This window comes from Crinia signifera, chromosome 11, assembly GCF_055691185.1.
Source record: "Crinia signifera chromosome 11, ASM5569118v1, whole genome shotgun sequence".
Lineage (NCBI taxonomy): Eukaryota > Metazoa > Chordata > Amphibia > Anura > Myobatrachidae > Crinia > Crinia signifera.
Genome location: NC_139227.1, coordinates 40005149 through 40026612, shown reverse-complemented (window position 1 = coordinate 40026612; position 21464 = coordinate 40005149). Strand labels below are relative to the sequence as shown.

At 45.1% G+C, this 21464-nt stretch overlaps 1 protein-coding gene across 4 annotated transcripts in view; it reads left to right on the top strand.

Moving 5' to 3' along the window:
• LOC146045878 (phosphorylase b kinase regulatory subunit beta-like) overlaps nucleotides 1-21464 on the top strand; it is a 210242-nt gene that overhangs the window by 165297 nt on the left and 23481 nt on the right. For all 4 annotated transcript variants that reach the window (XM_083164989.1, XM_083164987.1, XM_083164990.1 and 1 more), the window contains 6 exons: nucleotides 6573-6628; nucleotides 8212-8305; nucleotides 11976-12059; nucleotides 12959-13063; nucleotides 17224-17306; nucleotides 17396-17486. In XM_083164989.1, the coding sequence (XP_083021115.1) occupies nucleotides 6573-6628; nucleotides 8212-8305; nucleotides 11976-12059; nucleotides 12959-13063; nucleotides 17224-17306; nucleotides 17396-17486 (513 nt within the window). The remainder of the gene's footprint in view (nucleotides 1-6572; nucleotides 6629-8211; nucleotides 8306-11975; nucleotides 12060-12958; nucleotides 13064-17223; nucleotides 17307-17395; nucleotides 17487-21464) is intronic.

Genomic DNA, 21464 nt, shown 5'->3' with positions numbered 1-21464 from the left:
AGGTCACTGTGACCATCAGCGTGTTGCATGGAATAATATTACACCTGGTTTTAATAAGTAAAATCCTAACATGAACAAAACATCATTATTTCATGTAGGTGGAACCGTAACATGATAAAGCCACTGTCTGTTAGAGATGCTTACCCCAAGAGCTTTGTTTCTTGTAATGCAATTTTGAAAGAGCAGGTCCAGTGTATAAAGAAAAACTATCTAGAAGTCATGAACTTTGGTTACAGTGGGTCCCATTTACTGTTCTTAAGACCCCCTCAATTAAATAAACTAATTTATGGTTTACAGTAATACAAGAGACTTTATATATCGACCATACACAACCTGCAATAGTTTTGACCTAATTTATGGTAAAATGTGATATTTATCATATAAATAATACCTCTTAACACCAGTTTCTATAAATAAATGAATTCTGTTGCTGAATTGTAAGGATTTGTGGCTGACGCACAGTATAAACACTTGGTGACCTCGATGTTGGCTGGTTACAGCAGTTCTGCACAGTCCGCTTTCTGAGACTGTAGTGAGACCATGTCATGTTCTCCTGCTGTCTGTGTCCTGTGATTCCATGCAGAGACTTTACCATGCTTTGCTGGAATATAAAGCCGTTAATTGATCATGGTCTCTATTGGGTTGTGCAACATACCCCAATAAAGGGACATTTCTACATTATCCTGGGATCTAGAGCAAAACCCAATCAAGAGACATTTTCTTGTTCTCATGAGGGTCTGGGACATAACTAATGAACAGACATTTCCATTTTCTACTGGGGACTGCAAGATAATCAGTGAAGAGACCTTTTCATGCTCTCCTGGGGTCTTGAACAAAACCCAATGAGACATTTCTGTGTTCTCTTGAGATCTGGGACGTAACCCAATGGAGAAACATTTCCATGTTTACCTGGGGTCTGGGACATAACCCAATGAAGAAACATTGCCATGTTCTCCTGAGGTCTTGGACATAACCCAATGAAGAGACATTTCCATATTGTTTTGGAGTCTGGAACATAACCCAATGCAGCGACATTGTCATGTTCTCCTGGGGTCTGGAACAAAACCCAGTAAAGAGACCTTTAAATGTTCTCCTGGTTTCTGGGACATAAGCCAATGAAGAGACCTTTCCATGTTATCCCAATGCAGAGACATTTCCATGTTCTCCTGGGGTCTGGAATGAATCCCAGTAAAGAGACCTTTACATGTTCTCCTGGTATCTGGAACAAAAACCCAATGATAAGACATTTCGATGTTCTCCTGGTAATTGTAACAAAACCCAGTAAAGAGACATTTCAGTGTTCTTCTAAAGTGTGGAACAAAACCAAATGAAGATACATTTTCATGCTCTCCTTGGATCTGGAGTGTGGTATGTAGTCAGAATGTCAACATTTCGATTGTCCGCATTGGGCATAGAGTTAGGTTTACATTCAAAGTGAATGCTAAATGTAATTGTCGACAATTGACATGTTGACATGTGACCGTCCACAGTCAGACCATGTTGAAATTCTAAATGTACACTATTTATAGTCTCTGGAAGAAAACCTCATAAAGGTACTTTGTCATGTTCTAGAGCGTATCAGGTTGCATCATATTTTCCATATAGACGTTGTATTTCAAGCCTCCATTATGAGCTGTTTTTAGAAGAAAAGGGAAAGAAGCCATGTTCACTTCTACATTATGTAATATACTCCCCCCGATCCCTCCAAGAAATGCTGGAGAAGCTGCCAAATCTTAGGTTTTACCTTTCTGCTGTCCATGCCCCAAATCATCCACCATGTGGTAAGGTCCGATCCTTCCTTCATCTAGAAAAGACAGAGAAAACCTCTAAATGTCTTTATAGTAATTCTATGAACTCAACTTATTGCCTCCCATAGTAACATAGGTAGGAAGAGAGAGGTGCAGCATGCGCATCAGCTGAACGGACTCCAGCATCTAACCGCCACAGAGCCTTCAGAGATAAGTGGACCGGGAAACGATAGCATTGCATGTGATAAAACACTTCATCAGGTGCAGCCGTCTGTGAAATTCCACTTCAGATACCCGGACTTAGATGAGCGATGGAAATTCATTTCTGTATCATTTTCCCAGCCTGTGAACTCTTTGAAAAGTTCCTTTCTGGAGTTTAAATTTAGAAAACCATTGAAGCTTTACCTGTCCGCTGATAAATGCTTTTGGGCATAGTGCTGAGAAGTGAAAATTCATTTTTAAGCATCATAAAATGCGAATGTACCGGCTTTGCCTAAAAATAGACCATAAACTAAACATTATGATAAAGACCTATGAAGTGTCCTGAATTCTCTACTTTGTATTCGGAACACTCAGAGACCAAAAACTCAATCCTATATAAAATGGCCGCTCCCCAGCTGCTGGCACAACTACATATCCCAGCATGCTATAATAGCACAATTGTGGGTGTATAGTTCCACATCAGCTGGAGAGGGGGGGGGGGGGGGGGCAGCTGATATACAGCTGCTCTATACCACCTGCATAATACACAGTGACTCGTTAGCAACCAATCAGCCAATGCCTGTCATTTGCAAAAAGGGGGTGTTTACCAAAAATGGTTAACTAGGCGCGTGAAATGAGTGGTTCCTCTGATTAAGTAGCAGCTGCTTGTAAGAGGTTATAGCAGACCTCTTAAGGTGAATACAACAAAATACAACAAGAGTGGAAGCAGCAAGGTGAGCACCTTGAGACCCACTCCAACCACTCCTACTGGCACCGCTCCTGGCAAAAATTATTTTGAAGAAATACCTCTGAAACAGGCCATCATCTACGGGCAATTGGCAAAGTCCTTGGACCCATATCCATCCAAGGCCACCACCACCAACTTTGGGAAATTCCTACAGGATCCTGGTATTCCTCCAGCGGCTATCTACCACCAGTGCACACCCGCAACATAGAGAGGACGATTGGACTTATCTGGAAAAACCCCACAATTCCAACCGTGGTGAGATCACAAAATATGCCCATAATACAACCTTGATAAAGAGGACTTCTCTAGCCAGTCAAGCCTATTGAAGGAGAGCAGGGTTATTTTAAACTGCCATTTTGATAATTGTGTTTATGTAATGTTTTTTTAATCAGAGTCAAATTTAAGCGCTGCTTCCACTCTTGTTGTATTTTGTAATGCCTGTCATTTGCCTGTCCGTAAAATGGGTGGTTTCATTGGTTACCTCCGACTTCTGCACATATCTGTTCTTATCATCACATTATTATTTTGTGTGGGGCTCAAAGGGTTGACAGTGACACCAAAAGATCGATATGCAATATGTCAGCATTGACAAAAGGTTAACATGCAGTAGGTCAGTGTTGATAAAAGGTTGACATACAGTAGAAAAAATAAGCAAACACTCAATGAAGCGCTCCCAATTCACACCATGAGTGTTAGAGAAATAAAAATGGGTACTGTCCCTTTAAGAGATTCCAAAACTTAATTTCAAGTCCACGTATAGTAATCTGTGGATGAGACCTTGGCGTTATGCAGCCAATGAGGCAAACATATTGCCAAGGAAGTAGAAATACACTTTAAGTGCAGAGGGTAGATACAGTAATTTATTGATAATTATGAGGTAGATACTGTATGCACTTACAATATCCTAGTTGTATAAATAAGCATTCATATGGATCCAACTGGCAAGACAGCAACTCTTCTTTTTCAGAATAACGGGGGCAGATGTATTAAGCTTTACCGAGAGATAAATGCAAGGCCTATAAAGAGGGATAAATGTCCAGCCAATCGCCTGCTAACTGCCATGTTACAGGCTGTGTTTGAAAAAAGTCAGTAAGGAGCTGATTGGCTGGATGTTTATCTCTTCTTATCACCCTTTCATTTATCTCTTGTTAAGGCTTAATAGATCTGTCCCAATGTCACATACAAGGGGAGAAATCCAAAAAGAGCAACAATGGTGCAGATCATTAAAAACAATGGGATTTTAATACATAATACACTCACATGTAGATGACCAAGTATAAAGCATAGTACCGATCACAAGGCAAGCTGGAACCAAGGTGTGAGTAACTGTCCCTGGAATTGATGGTATACCCCGGTGACCCTCCGGAAAGGTCAGGAATGGAGAACCAGGTGCCGTCACCCACTCAATGTTCGTCCCTTCTCAGGATCCAGGTCATGCTAAACGCGTTTCGGGTAATGTCCCTTTTCAATAGCTTGGCGAACATCGAGTGGGTGACGGCGTATAAAAAGTCCAATAAATTGTGAACAAAATCATGGAAAAACCTTTGTGGACCTTTTTATGTGCAGAACATTGCCGTGTCAACTTTTTGCTTATGTTGAACTTTTTGGCAATATCAAGCATGTTGACATTTTGTCTGGTGTCTCACATCTACGAGTACCCTGTGTTGGAAGTGGGCCGGCAGCTGACATCCGCTGTTGTCAGCTGCCCGCCCCCTCCCCCCCCCCGCACCCACATCACAGGTGCATTTACATGGAAATGCCCAGCATTCTCTGGGGAATACCCATGAAACGCTGAGCGTTCCCATGGGAGCGGCCCCGTTGCCCCACACCCACCCGCCTGCACTGCTAAGTGCAACGAGACGGGTGAACACGCAGGGAGTGAGGCAATTAGAATATAGACAGAGAGAAAATTAAGCGCACAATAAGTAAAAGTATAGATATAACGTTATATAATAAACAAGCTCACATACATTTAAAGTAAAATAACAACAGCTTGCCAGCAGTATAAGCGGACAGTCAGGGAGACGTCTCTAACGTCAGACCAGCGCCGCACAGCCACCAGCGTGTAGATAAACCGACCTCCTTGACGCACATATGGAAATCACGTCACTGCGGGAACCCACTACCAACGCGTTTCGTCATCATTCGGACTTCATCAGGGGGTGTCTTTGACGTTAGAAACGACTCCCTGGTGTCTCTGATGTTAGAAACAACTCCCTGACTCTCCGCTTATACTGCTGGCAAGCTGTTGATATTTTACTTTCATTGTATGTGAGCTTGTTTATTATATAAAGTTATATCTATACTTATACTTATTGTGCGCTGTCTCCATTTTTTCTCTATGCACTGTGTTTAAGCCACGGGATCGGCTTATTGGAGAGGAACTGAACCATAAATTGCTTGAAAATACAGATTCGCCACTAGTATAACCCCGGCAGGTTCGTAGGCCACCTTCACTTTAAGCCGTGCAGGTTGGAAGCATTCGCCAGAGTTTATTGGCTAAGGACAGTCCATTTCCTACCTGCCAGAACTTCAGCTCTCACATTATAGCAGGACATGGAGTTGGGACCAGGTTTGGTTTGGAGCCTCCTACAGCCCTTTTATTAGTATCAGGTATTGTCTACTGCTCCCTGTGGCTTGTAAGCACCGATACCAGGTCCCTTTGATTGTTGCTGTGCGTTTGTGAGCACGTTTAGACTTGTAAATAGCCTTTTATCAGCATAACACATCCCTATGCATTGTTTCCTTATAGTATGTAATGCTTCCATTTAGTGCTTTCTGTGCCATTATTAGATGCTAATCTTGTAGTTTGCAAAAAAAGGAAAAATAATAACTTAATTTAATAACATTAAAGCTGTCAGATTTATCACATACAGTAGCTAATCTCCTATTTCAGGCTTGTTCTAATCCCAGTCCTTGGAACACTAGAGAATGGGCACTTTCAACTGTTCCTGTTTAGCTCTTGCGTTGATTTACAATGAGGGATTATCCCAGTACATTATTCTATAATAAAATGCAAAAATGTTCTTGTCTGTTGTTGTACCCGTCGTTTTCAGCAGTATGCACAAAACAAATCCCCCAAGTCATTCACGCAGCATCCAGGAGAGGGCCGGGGCTGCTTGGTTGTGTCTGGGATGGTTATCGGTACCAGGAGCAGGTGCACTAATGTATCAGCAGGCAGCGCTCAGGAGAGGGTCAGGGGAGGCTGGTGGTGTCTGGGATGGTTATTGGTACCAGGAGCAGGTGCACTAATGTATCAGCAGGCAGTGCTCAGGAGAGGGTCGGGGGAGGCTGGTGGTGTCTGGGATGGTTATTGCTACCAGGTGCGGGTGCACTAATGTATCAGCAGGCAGCGCTAAGGAGAGGGTCGGGGGTGCCTGGTGGTGTCTGGGATGGTTATTGCTCTCAGGAGCAAGTGCACTAATGTATCAGCAGGCAGCGCTCAGGAGAGGGTCGGGGCTGCCTGGTGGTGTCTGGGATGGTTATCGGTACCAGGAGCAGGTGCACTAATGTATCAGCAGGCAGAGCTCAGGAGAGGGTCGGGGGAGGCTGGTGGTGTCTGGGATGGTTATCGCTCTCAGGAGCAGGTGCACTAATGTATCAGCAGGCAGCGCTAAGGAGAGGGTCGGGGGTTCCTGGTGGTGTCTGGGATGGTTATCGCTCGCAGGTGCACTAATGTACCAGCAGGCAGCGCTCAGGAGAGGGCACTAATCTAAAAAAAGGGTGAAAAAAACTCTGCATTTGCTGTGTATTATATATGTTCCGGTATTTGCCAATATTGGTTCATTTTTCAATTTATTTTTTGATTCAGCATTCTGTGACTAACTGTTGTCCTGTGTGTATAGTCCTCCTCACGGCATTGCTTTCACTTTCAGGGTCCGCTGGAGAACGATACCATGGTACACGTGGCACTGATAGCGGAGAGCCAGCGGTAAGACCACACCTTTCCCCAGTAATGACCTGAAAGAGAATATATCAGTAACGAGTCAGGGATTCTTTAATGTTTTTTAGGATCAGCCATACAGTAAATACTGAGCAGCGTTTACTTACAGACGCAAGGGCAGCTTATAAAGTGTATTTCCTACCTACGCACATCACAAATAGTCTGCCTGGGTTTTTATTTTGGGCTCTGTCCTATCGGTGTAATTATTTATTTCTGTAATTATCAGCTGATGACATAGCTGAGATCTGTACAATGCCTGCATAGTTAAGGTGCCCATACACTGCTACGATGTCTCGCAGCAGTGTTCGGACACACAATACACTGCAAGCCACCAGGACCTTCGGCAGGGACGCATCCGATCTGTTGTGATGGATCGCATGCGTCCCTGCTTCCCGCCCGCCTCGCTGCCTGGAGGGAGGTCCCAGAACGGGTGGTCGGACGGCCAGCCGCTCCGACCACCTGGTCGGGTCAGATGTGCACGGAACCGCGCATCAGACCCGACTGCATGTCAGGGAGAGGAGATTTGGTCCGATTTAATGGGTCGCAATCGGCCCGAATCGGACCAAATCGCCTCAGTGTATGGGCACCTTTATACTGATAGCCCTAAGGCTTTTTGTTTTTCACAATTAACCCTTTAAATGCCAACATCTCTGCAAAATATGTGCTAAATATCTGCTAAAAATGACAGCATCGCTCACATTTGTTATATAGATTCAAATGCAAAATGTTTGGTTAAAGATTATATTTTCTATATATGGTAAGTGTCTGCAAGGGGTGGTATGGTGAAGCATGCCCAGATTTGTATTACTGTATTCTGGGTTATTCCCCCCCCCCCCCCTGTAGTCTGAAATGTTCAAGGGATAATATCCTTTCCTCCCCTCCTAGTACCTTTAGTTGTGCTTGAAAGGCAGTGATAGAAGAGAGGGGCAGGTTAGGAATGGACATTGGTACAGGGTCAATCAGAATGTGGGGGTGGGGCTTTAGGGTTGTTGGAGGGCGGGGCTATGCTAAGTGTCCCGACACCTTGAAATAAAACATGAAGCATCGTTTCTGTTGTGCCATCAACGTCTGGAAACCATCTGGTTCTCCCCCATCGATGGCAAAAGTATTTGACATCAGCCATAAACCATCAACGATGTTAAACGGTTGATGGCCATCCCTAGAACAGGTCTGCCTACATATACCCCAGGCATCTAACAAGTTTTACGGGGGGGGGGGGGGTTTAATTAGTGACAGGATGCCTAAATCTTGGATTGCACCTTACATTCCTTGTACCCCATAGAGGTTCAGTTAGACGCACACCACCGTCGCAACTGCTCATCGACAAGGATTGACACTTCCCCCCCCCCTATAACATCATGGGGTGGGGGGTTTGACTTTCAGTCTCTAGTACTGCTAGTGCTTAGTAAGTGGAATTTTGTCTATTGTCCTTCTAGCACCTACTATTGTATATTGTGATTTCCCTAATACAAGACAGCAGTACAAGTATAGAGCATTTGGTACAGTGTATCATCGGTGCACGTTACCTGTATGAACACAACCAATGTAATCATATCTGGCATTTCCTCTAGACTGCAGGTCTTTCTGAACACATACGGTATCCAGACACAGACCCCGCAGCAAGTGGAGCCCATCCAGATCTGGCCGCAGCAGGAGCTAGTGAAGGTAACATACACAATGTTATATCATGGTATATATAAAGGCATTCAAATGTGTTCTGCTTATTGGTGCTTCCACGAGCAGCCGTGGCGAATAACTGGGATAGAGCCCTTTCGGGCCACAATTCCTCCTAGCCACGCAAGAGGGGTCTCCGCTCATTATGCGGCATCTCTAAGCCTTCATTGAATTAGCAGGTGAGTTCCTGCGGGCTCGGAGGGATGTGAGGATCAGACGCTCCCTTTGTCACGGGCAGCTGATGAATGGAGACTACGGTAATTCTTGAGCTGAAATGAACGACAGAAGTTCAGTTATGAATCAGCCAGTGCCCATGGGGAGAAAGCCAATAGGCGCAGTACAGAGACCCCACCCCCCGCCAGAGATGATCTGGGTAAATATCACTGTTTATCCTTGATGACAGCACTGAAGAGACTGTGTAGTAATAAATCCAAGAGTTGCCAGTCACAGCTCAGCCTTCTGCCAACACCAAGTCTTGGCTACACTCCTCCTCTGCAGACTGGCACAGCAGAGGCGCTAGCTATGTGCGTCAGTGCCAGATGATGCAGCATTTCCCAGAGCAAGCAAGCTTAATCTCAATACAGTCCTCATGTCTATGGACGGCTGCCTGGATCAGTACCAGTCGGCAGCGTCATCCGTCACTGAAATTACTGACTTGAGTACAGTTCATTCACTTTAACAACAATGGGGCCGGATGTACTAAGGTTCAAAAGGTATCTGGTCACCGTCAATAGGTTGACCGCTATTTGTTGACAGGCATTCGGTCGACACATGAAAAAGGTTTAACATGGTCGAAAGATAAACAAAAGCCAAAGGTACTGTATACATGTTAACAGTCGAAACTTAAAACAGTCAACAGGAGTTTTTCATGTTTTTTTTTTTTTTTAAACGGACTTGTTTTTACTTCCCGATCCAAGAGGGCGTAGACGGAGACTATAATAGCGTGCCAAGCGCACCAAGGTACCGCGCCCGAAGCATGGCGAGCGCAGCATATACAGTGTCCATGTCGGTAGATTTCAACATAGACACCCCAAAATGAAAAACTTAAACTCAGGCCGACCTTTTCCTTGTGTGGACATGTTGTCAATATTGACCTAGACCATTTCGACCTTTTTCAGGTGGCGACCTAATGCCAGTCAGCCTAATAATCCACACCCGCTTCAAGTGGAAAAGACCCTAACTGTCATCTTTTCAAACCCAGCCTGTAACACAGCAGCTAAGAGCTGATTGGCTGGTGCTTTAGCACTCTCCACTGTATCGCTGTTTGAAGCTTAGTACACGCCGCCCATGGTGCCTTATAGACACTGGCCTCGGACACAGGAGGCTTGCAGAGGTCACTGGATGGGAAGGACACCGGTGTCACCTGCGCTCTGTGGGGCTTGCGCAGAATATCTCCGGTATTTGCAGGAGATTAGTCTAAACCTTATACAAACACCATCACCTAGAATTATAAAGAACTATCCGCAAATGCCTAGAAGCGCATCCCTCGCCAACATGTCAGCACTTATGGAGGGAACATTGAATTGTCATTTTTGGATGATGAGAACCCCGTTTCCAGCCTAGTGGTGCAGCCTCTGCTGCTGCTTATGAACCAGGGAAGCCAGAGCCAGTTTGGGGACTGTGTGACTTTCACAGAGACTTTAAGTCCACGTTCCAAAGGTCAACATGATTTTTAAAAGCCATCCACTAGGGCTTGGGGGAAGAATAAAGTACGATCAGCAACGTGCCTGAAGCATAGCGAACGAATGCGGTGCACTTATATGGCGTCCATGTCGACATAGAGACACCCCCAAAAAAATCCATCATGTCAACCTTTTTCATGTTTATTGTCCTTGTTGGCGTATATAGTATATCTATGTTTTTCATTATTATTTTTTATATATAATATTCTACGATAAGTCAATTTATTTACTAGCATTTACTAACCCTATCCAGCATTGGCCTTTTATTAATTATTTTTTTCTTGATGTAGTGGGTTTAGCAATCTATCTCAGACTGATCGGATGCTTCCATGTGAGCGGTGGAACTATATTCTAGCAGATTTTTTGCATCTATACTAAGGGGGGTTGCTTTAAAATAATTATTTTACTCTTCCATGCCCACAGGGGCACCATGCAGGTAAGGCCCACTTATACCCCTTTATATAGCAGAATGCCGGGTCCAGTCCAGCCTTTTCAACATGGCTTTAAATCCGTTGACATTGCAGACTGGACCATTCACACTGCACCATAACCCGGTCCTTCCCACGGCCAACCCTGCAGGCTACCAGAGTATGATTCCTGAGTAACTGGACCCTTTTACACAGAACTGCGACCTGGGTAGACCCGGTGATAACCTGGGTCAAAGAAGAGATGTTAAAGGGGTACCCAACCTATATTACAACTCTGACCACATCTCCCTTCACCTACCGCCTTTCCAGTCTACTGATTTCTTCCTCCCACTTCTGACACCAAGAATTTACACGTGCAACTCTCTCACTACAAGACTTGCCACAAAACATTAAATGGGCATTAAAGAACCGCTTTTTCATCACAGCCTTCCAGTTCTCATCCGAACTCTATTACTCTATGCTCTTCTCTGTCACGTGTCTTCCCTCCCCTTTAGATTATAAACCCTTATGAGCATTTTCTTCCCTCATTTATGTAACAATCTCCAAACTTGCTTAGACAGGGCCTAGCCCTTTGGTTCTGTCACCCTACTCCTTATTTGAGTATTACGGTATTACACTGATGAAGTAATGTTTATATACTATGTTCTGTAATGTAAGTCTCTTTCTTTACTGTTTCTGTTGTAAGGCGCTGCAGACTCCTAGTGTCGCCACATAAATAAAGGATAATAATATTATAATCCACCACACCCTTCCCCATTGCTCCTTGGCACCACAAAGAACCGTAATTTTCCAATATTTAAATATACAATCTGCAAAGTTTCCTGACAATTGGATTGGCCTAGGCCACGGCTGCCATACGTTATTATTATCCGCGGAGTTTGTAGTGACGCTTCCGGTTCCAGGTGTGTATTACTGCTGTCTGCATCGTACAGGGAAGATTTATGTGCAGCCTGTCAGGGAGAGCCAACCGGAGCAGTAACGTGAATTGTGGGGAATAATTGTTCTAGATTGGTTAGCGGACAAACATTAGGTGCTCATTATTGCATCCTGAGTAGACGTCGGTTCTGTATTGTAAATACTGTCAGAGCTGCCAGGAATATTTCCCTGTAACTCTTCTTATAACGCCCGGTGATAGATCATTGCTCTACCTGTGTTTTGCTTCCTCGCTGTATATACAATTCTACTTATTTGCAATTCCGTTCTTCAAGATTAATGACCCTGCGTTCTCCTCTCTCGCCGTGGCGGACATTAATCTCTGGAAACTGTTTGCAGGAGCCCTAAAAGCCTCATGTTCTACTCGTCACATCTCTATATTATTTATAGGCTGTAAGTAAAGAGTTTGCTATAAAACTGCTCCTGTACATAAAAGACTAATGCCTTCCGTTCTTTAAGAAGGGTGCTAATCTACAGGGCGGGTGTTGGCTGAACCGTTACTTGGAGGGATGCAGCCTATCAATTCTCTAGGAGCGATGGGTGCTCCGTGCCGTGTAGAGGTGAGCTGTCAGTCCATGCCATGGTGCCTCATGTGTCCTGTCTTGTGGTTATTTGCAGGCTTACCTACATCTGGGCGTGAATGAGAAGCTGGGATTGTCTGGAAGACCCGACAGACCGATCGGGTGCCTGGGGACATCAAAGGTGACGGCTGCTGAGATTTCTGTAACCCTGCATCATGTTGTGTCCTCGCCCTATGCTATCACTGCATCCTACTGTAATTCCTCTCTGCCCAGATATTATGGGGCATGGCCATACTGACACAAGGAAGGGCCTGTCCCAAACTAATGCCACAGAGGTGTCTATACACAATGCTCTAGACCAGGGGTGGCCAAACAGGTCCTTGAGATCTACCAGCAGTCCACGTTTTCCAGGCCACCTGTGGATCTGTAGAATGTGTCAGTTTGGAATGAATGCAGCATGTTTGAAAATGTGGCAGTTGGTAATGACTGCACCTGTGCTCCAGCTGAGCGGTCTGGAAAACGTGGACTGTTGATAGATCTTGAGGACCATTTTTGCCAGCCCTTCTCTAGAGTGTCACTGTATGCTGTAGCATTAGGATTTCCTTTTTACTCTAATTACCTGGACCCAGGCCAAACCATGGAAAACATTCCCAGGTAATTACTCCTCCGCCAAACAGTATTGGTGACAGCACGCCATTCACAAAAGAGGGAGCTGCAACAGAAAGTTAGGGGGATGTATCAAAGTTGGAGAGAGCTACAGTACCAACCAGTTAGCTCATAGCTGTTATTTTGCAAACAAGTAGGTAGATGTACTAAGCCTGGGGAAGTGAAAGAGTTAGTGAAAATGCAGCAGCCAATCAGCTTGTAACTGTCATGTTACTGGCTGGGTTTGGAAAATGTCAGGAGCTGACTGCTGCGTTATCACCTTCCACTTTATCACTTTTGAAAAATGACAGGAGCTGGTTAGTACTTTATCTCTCTCCGCTGTATCTCTCTTTACAAGCTGTAACACATTCCTCCTCCACCACCCTGCTTATCATGTACATACACCGGGGTCACCTTGAACCTTTTCTCCCACAGATTTATCGTATCCTCGGCAAGACAGTGGTCTGTTACCCCATTGTGTTTGATCTCAGCGACTTCTATATGTCTCAGGACGTCATGTTGCTTATTGACGACATCCAGGTAACTCTCCGGTCTCTGTTCTCATTTCCATGTACAGCAGGGCTGACTCGCTCACTGGCTACTGACCAGACAAGGTGGCTCCAGAGTGGTATATAGTGTTCATTCTAGCACCCGCTATCTTTAAAAACCCATGCAGTTCCTCTTCCCTTCCTGGGGTGTCGCTTTCTGCGGTAGTGCTTCTAGCACAGTGTGGTCTGTATATCAGCACTGATATGCAAACCAGACCTGTGCTAGAAACATCACAGCAGACAGCGACACCCCAGGCAGGGAAGAGGAACTGCATGGGTTTTTAAAAGATGGCGGATGCTAGAATGAACATTAGTATATATGGTGCAGGGTTCTCCCTTCCCCGACAGCAGTCTATTTTCCAGGGAACTTCCATTAGGAGATAATCTGTCTATGGATTAGCTGTTAATATGTAGCATTATAAAGTAAAGCCATTTAACTATGTTTTTCAAATTCCTCCAAATTCAGGGAATGCAGCAGCCATATGGTGACATATGTGTGTCCAAAGTTCCTGTGTTATAATTCCGTGTAATATGTGCGTTTTTACGATTTCTGACAGGCATTTTATTATTAAATGGATGATACAGGTGATTTAAGAATATACTGGTTTTGGACGTCACTTGTGCCCTTTTGGGGATTAAATGTCCATTCCATTTGGGTCTTTATGTAACGTTCATCTTCTCCAGCAAGATAAAGTACAATGTAAAAAAATCGGTGGATTCCTTGTGCACTCTGCTAATCAGTCGCTGATGTCATTTTGTTTGGCATATTAAAGTGTTTTTCATTCAGGGTTCTCTAGAGGAAGTAAGGGGGAAATGGCAGGATGCGTTTAATGTACAGCGATGTAATAACCACTTCGGGCATACAGTATCAGGAGATGTGGCGCTGCCCCTAGTGGTGACAGCTAGTATGTTGTACAGGACGAGGTACAGTATTACTATCAGAAAAAGCGAGGCTATAGTATATAGTACTGCCAATTCATAACTCACTGGGAAGGACCCCATCCCTGGCAATGTGTGTACTACTCGACACCCTATCTCTCCCGCCCCCCCCCCCCCCCCTTTTAATATGTGACGGATACATTAAAGATATAAAAACTCAATATTGTAAGTTCCAAAGCAATTTATTTCCAGAGTCGCAGTAAATGTATTCACTATAGATAAAACACATTAAACACTGGTGTTCCCAAGGGCAAGTATGCAGCAGCAATAATTAAAAAGGTAATTAATTAGGAGTTTTCCAAAAGACTTAATTCTTCTATCCACAGAACAGAGGGAATGTATTCCATAGTAATTAATAAGAAGCGTCTAATATGCAGTGGGTAAGTTGTAATGTAACGGCTTAGCAGTCCACGCGGGTGATTAGTGAGCATCAAACCGCATGGGGCATTGGTTTGTACCCACCACAATGTCTTCCCAGTGCGCTGATCCAATAAGCAAATTCATTATGGAGTCTTAGCAACTCTCCAATAGTAATAGTGCAGTTGTTCCCAATCTCTCCTGACCAGGACACCCCTAGAATATCAGCATTTGTACAACCTGTTGACAAGCCTGCTGCATTCATTCCTAGTACAGTATATATCCACAGGCATTCATTCCTGCTATAGATCTACAGGTGGCCTGACAAACCTGCTGCATTCATTCCTACTATAGAGCCACAGGTGGCCTGACAAACCCTAATGGGTGCTTACAATGCTTAAATGCACTTCCCCGCGCCCCCCCCCCCCCCCCCCCCCCCCCCCCAGTATAAACGTGAACCCGAAGCGCAGCGAGCCAGCGAGGGGCGGCGGTACGCGTCCTACGACCTTTTCATACCCCCACTATCCACGTCGGCGTGGAGTTGAATTTATAAAGCGCGGCGAGCGCAGCGAACCCGAAGTGTGGCGAGTCCCGCGAGGGGACGCAGATACCTGTGAAGCCCGCAAGGGGATGCGGATACCTGTGAAGGTATCCGCGTCCCCTCACGGGGATCGCTGCACTCGCCACACTTTATAACATCAACTCCACGCTGACGTGGATAGTGGGGATATGAAAAGGTCTTAGGACGCGTACCGCTGCGCTCGCCACGCTTCGGTTTCACGTTTATACTGGGGGGGTGGCGTCGGGGTGCATTTAAGCATTGTAAGCACCCATTAGGGTGCTTATACAATTTATAATCGCATCCCATCGAATTGTATGCCATATACAATGGCATACAATTTTAAAATTATATGCCATTGTACAACATCGGCCGATATCGCGTCGCATCGCATGCAATATGGTCTGCGATGCGATGGGCGCCGTGATAGTACACAAATACCCTGAAAAATCTACAATTGGCATGGGGGAGGGGTATATATCCTGATACTATGAGATATCATTGATAGTAAGCATGTTTTTGCAGCAGAGGATACAGTATGTCACCCCATATAAAATCTTTTCTCCGACCAGACCTCAGGGCCTTCTCCTAGTTATCCAGCCTTCACACTGTGTTCTCAAGGAGTCTGCAAATGACACCCCAACTCTGCACGCCAACATAAAGTGTGACAAATAGGGACGCTCACTCTCTCTTACTTCTGCTTCCAACATCTAAATAATTAAAGAAATTAGTCTGATTGAATTATTTACAGCTCCATCGGTCTCACAAGTGACAAAATAACAACAGAGAGGAGCTATTGGTTTACTTACAGTATCTGTACAATGTGGGTTTATTGCTCTCAGAGAATAGTCCATATATGGATTCTTCATTATTAGATGGGTCTGCATTTATCTGCACCTGATTTCTATGTCATGTTATTCTGTCTGTCCCCAAGTATTGCACCCCAGCCCCTGCTGTGTGCCAGTCAGGGGGTAATCATTGAGTTCTCTGCATTGTACTGATTACTTCCTATACTGCACCATGGGTGCAGGTGGTATGGTGTAACTTACTGAAAGTCAGGATTCTCCGCCATCAGGAGCCCAACAGGGGGGCAAGTGTGTTCAAGCCCCTTGCAGGCTCGTTGGCAAGCTGCGCTCGCCACCTATTCTACTCTCCCTCTATGGTGGTCTTGGACCTCGACGAGGGAAAATAGCCCATGTAAGTAGGGATGGAATCCTGGCTATCGGTCATCTGGCACCTGGGGCAGGCATCTTGCAGATCTTCTCTGTACCAGCCACAGGGTTCTTCTGTATACCAGCAGGCAGGGATCTTCTCCGTACCAGCGGACAGGGATCTTCTCCGTACCAGGAGGCAGGGATCTTCTCCGTACCAGGAGGCAGGGATCTTCTCCGTACCAGGAGGCAGGGATCTTCTCCCTTACCAGGAGGCAGGGATCTTCTCCCTTACCAGGGGGCAGGGATCTTCTCCCTTACCAGGGGTCAGGGACCTTCTCCGTACCAGGGATCTTCTCCGTACCAGGTGGCAGGGATCTTCTCTGTACGAGCAGGCAGGGATCTTCTCCATACCAGCGGGCAGGGATCTTCTCCGTACCAGCGGGCAGGTTTCTTCTCCATACCAGCGGGCAGGTTTCTTCTCCGTAACAGCCGGCTGGGGTCTCCCCCGTACCAGCCAGCGGGGGTCTCCCTCGTACCAGCCGGCGGGGGTCTCCCCCGTACCAACCGGCATAGGTCTTGTGTATATATACACCAGGAATTTGGTTGTGACAAACAGGTACAGAACATAGTGTTCTAGATAAGATACATAAGGAAATACACCATCCTGTGCTAATTGACTTTCTCCTGTGCAGACGTTTTAGTTCTTTTCTAATAAAAGCTATTTTTACTTGAAATAAAGCCCCAACTCTTCTCCACCAGATTAATTCTACATTTATGGCTTTCATTCTGCCTTTAACTCAAATTGATGATTTTGGGAGAATTTAGCAGAGAACAATTGCAATTACTGGGATTAATAAAGTAAATGGAACGGCCGTTAAATCAAATGAAAGTAAGAGATTGGAAAATGTGTGCAAACATTTAACATCTTCATCGTGCCAAGGAACCGTGCCATTGCCGGGGAGAGTATGCAGGCATTCTGGGACCTGTTGTCCTATATGTCTGGCCTTGGTATAGTTATATGTTTGGCATTGATCACTGGGTACTGTTCTCCGCCAGAGTATGCTGGGGCCTGTAGTCCTATGTGCTGGCATCCAGATATGGTTCTATGTTCTGCGCTGATCCCTGGGTGTTGTCTCTCGGCAGAACGCTCTGCAGTTTATCAGGCAGTACTGGAAGATGAATGGACGCCCCCTGTTCTTGGTGCTGATTCGGGAGGACAACATCCGGTACAGTACCGAGTATGAGTGACTGGACCTGGAAGTGGTACAGAACTGTATAACCTATAACCAGCCTCTCTCTCTCTCTCTCCCTATAGTGGAAGCCGATTTAACCCCATTCTAGACATGCTGGCATCGTTTAAAAACGGAAACGTGGCTGGTGTCAAGGTGCACGTGGACAGATTGCAGGTGAGAAGTTATTGGCACATAAGATATTTATTCTCTAATGTGGATCTATCACTATTTTTTTTTTTTTTTTCAATAATAACTTTTTATTGAGTCTTGACCACATATACCAATAGAATCAGTAACCAATGTTTGGTTTCGATTGTGCAAAATATCTGAATAAATTGTAAAAAGACAGTACAATTACATGGGTGTGAAACATACAAGACAGGTTTTAAATTTATGAGTTAAGAAGAGAAAAGGAGAAAAGAGAGGAGAGAAAAATAAGAAGATAAAAGATGAAAAGAGGGAAAGAAAGGGGGGAAGGGGTGAAAAGGAAAGGGTCCCGGGGTGAGTTATGAGGCGGAGAGGTCCAATAGGCAGGGGGCCATAAGGGGACATCCAGCTCCTAAGTAGAGCCGTCATCCACAGAGTGCGGAGGAGATAAAAGGGTTGCTGGGTCTGCGGTGTCTGTGTGAGACAGTGGAAGGCCATGGGACTCCCTATATTCACTCCATTTAAACCACTTGAGGTGTATTGACGAAGCTGAAGATGTATATTTAACGTTGGAAGTCTCGAATAGAAAATGCTTATGTATACTAGAAATTATATGTGGCATGGAAGGGATATCTAAGGATTTCCAAAGTTGACCTATGGCAGCTTTGGTGGCTATCAGAATGTGTCGAAGAATGTATAGGTCTCCCTTGGGAAGCTGTGTACAATGATGTAGGAGAGCTATTATTGGGTACAAAGGGATACTAAATCTCAAATCATCACTAATAAGGGAGAACACTTCACCCCACAGCAGACGTATTAACGCACATTCCCAGAAGATGTGGTACAGGGAACCCACACTGCCACAGCCCCTCCAGCAAAGTTTGGAGACGGTGGGCCAGATTTCGTGGAGCCGTTGGGGGGTGAAGTACGCTCTGTGGCACAACCTGTAAAACATCTCAGAGTGGTGGAGGCATCTAGACATTTTAAAGCCAGAGTAGAGAATAAGCGTCCCACTCCTCCTCCGTGAAGGTAGTGGACAGATCCACCTCCCACTTCAGCTGGGCCGGTAATTTACCTTTTTTCCCTTTAGTAACCAAGTATCTATACCATCTTGAAATACCCCCTCTATGGTTCTGTGAAGTCAAATAAGAGAGTACGTAATTAGGGAAGGAGGGGCTGGCCGTGGTACTTTTAAATGAAGATGACAACCAGTGCCGTATTTGAAGGTATTTATAAAAGTCCTGCTTGAGTACCCCATATCTCTCCTGTAAAGAAGAGAACTGTAAAAGATTACCATCGAGGTACATCTGTCTAAGGGACACTATTCCTGCCTCTATCCAAGAGTCTAGCTTCAGGTTGGGAATGAGTCTCGACATAGCTTTAAGTGACAGGCCGGGTCCAGGCAGGGAAACTCCCGCCGCGCCAGTGATAGCTTTATGCCAAACCGTTACAGTAGCTTTGATAGATGTCCCAGGGCCAGACCATTTAGGGGAGACCTGAGGGGGAATCCAAAATAGGTCGTTTAGGCCCAGTCTTGGGGAGAAAGAGCGTTCTATCAACACCCAAGGCTTAGGGGAGTGCGGCGCGAACCAGTCTCTAGCTTGACTAAGCCGACAAGCCATTTGATATCTCTCGATATCCGGATAGGCCACTCCTCCCCTGTCCCTAGGTAGCGAGAGCACTCCCCTGGAGATCCTGGGCCTGGAACCCTTCCAAATGTATTTAGAAAATAAGGCGTTGAATTTACAAATAAGAGAAGTAGGGAGGATCCGAGGGATAGCTCTGAACAAATACATGAGCTTAGGTAGCAAGACCATCTTTGACGCTGCTACTCTACCTAACCAGGAGATCTCGTGTATGGACCATTCAGTAATGAGCTTTTCAAAAGCATTCAGTAAAGGGATAAAATTACAATCTATAATATTGAGATCCCAAGCTACATGCACCCCCAGATATTTAATCGATTTGTTCTGCCAGGCATATCGGTATTTGTCTTTTAATACTGTAGTTACCGCGGGAGGGATATGCAGTGGGAGGGCTTCTGTCTTAGAGGTATTAAGCTTATAAAAGGATACTTTGGAATATTCCTCCAGAGTCTCGTGTAGAGCAGGGAGGGAGCTCTCAGGATCCAGAAGACATAAAAGTATGTCATCCGCAAACATACAAATTTTATGGGGAATCTCACCCACAACTGGGCCCACTATCTGGCTGTTTGTCCAAATTTTTTCCGCCAAAGGTTCTATAGCCAGAACGAAAATTAGTGGGGACAGGAGGCAACCCTGTCTGGTCCCGTTGGTAATATTAAAGCTAGAGGACAGGCAGCCGTTCACGAAGACCCTTGCTGAAGGACAGGAATACATGGCAAGTATGGAATTCAAAAATCTACCTTCTATCCCAAAATGCATCAGTACCGAACTAAGATAACCCCAATGGAGCCTATCGAACGCTTTCTCAGCGTCAAGAGAAAGCAGCAATAAGGGCTCTAGGTTCATATTGCAGTACTCCACAATATCAAAAACCCTTCTTGTATTATCCGGTGCCTGCCTCCCCGGGACAAATCCCACCTGATCGGCTGCCACCAAAGCAGGAAGCAGAGGTGCCAAGCGATTGGCGACTAATTTAGCGTATAGTTTAAGGTCAGTGTTTAAAAGGGCTATAGGGCAAAAGTTCTGGGCCGAGGTTGCAGATTTACCAGGTTTGGGGATCGCCACTATTCTCGCCTCAAGCATTTCCCTAGGGAAACCCTTGGATTCCGAGTATCACTAAAGACAGTTAACAGTATAGGGATAAGTTCTGACTTGAAGCATTTATAGAAGGTGGAGGGATATCCATCTGGGCCAGGGGCTTTATCTCGTGGCAAAGAGTCGATGGCAGCCTCTATTTCGGAAGTGGACCAGGGAGAGCATAGAGACAGCGATGTCTCAGAGTCCAATTTAGGGAGATTGATGCTGTTCAGAAAGTTATCTATGTCGGCTGTCGTGGGTTGGTAAGTAAGTGGGTCTGAGTTGAGATTATATAGCTGTGAGTAGTAATCAGCGAAGGTATTCGCAATGCTAAAAGGGTCCACCACTCTCGAGCCCTGGAAATTAATTAGAAGGTTAATTTTTGCCCTGGCTCTATGACCTCTTAATTTCCTCCCCAAAAGGCGCCCCGCTTTATTCCCAAAAATGTAAAACCGCTGATTTATTCTATCACTATTTTCAATTTCTTTGATGCCTAAATTGGTATGTCACACTTGGAATGGGATTATAATAAATATATCTCATACTGTTCTGTAATCGCTGTTTGTCCTCCTGGGTTTGTTGAATATATTGTTCCCTGAGAACGCAGAGGATCACAAAGTGTCTGCCTCTTCCGCGAGGATGCAGAAAGCTCTGCATCTGGGTTATGGCTGCCGACAGTGCCGGCCGATAAAGGTTACATATGTACACGGAGATTGTACCGGGATATGGCAAAACATTCACTGCCTGAATAATTAACAGGTATCGTAGAACTGTGTTTAGCCTACTTTACAAATCTTCCGCTCTTTAGATCTTATTACTTATTTATAGCACCATTGAAGGTTCTCGGACTCGTTTGGGTTAAAGGCGCCGTTTTCCTGAACGCTTTGTTCACAGACCGGCATCATGTTCTGTAAGGGCGAGATTAATAGGAGTTCCGGGTTTTAGGGCGGAAGGAGACAGTATAGCAGTTACCTAGCAAACTATATCACCAATAATGACCCAAAGTGTATTAGATCTGATTTGGTTCCAGAACAATAACAGGTAACACTTCCAAACCTATGGATACGTGTCATAATGCAGGTTGTCAGCCAGTCGAGATGCATGTTTTATGGTAAATATGATCTGTTCATGTTCCGCTGTCACAAAATCGTGCACCTGCAGCACTTTCCAGGTTTCCTATGCGTAGGAACATCGCCTGTGAGTGATCTTAATTATTAACCGCCAGTCTCTGCGCTTTCTGCTATAATGCATTTCTCATGTAAATGTATGAAGCTGAATTTCC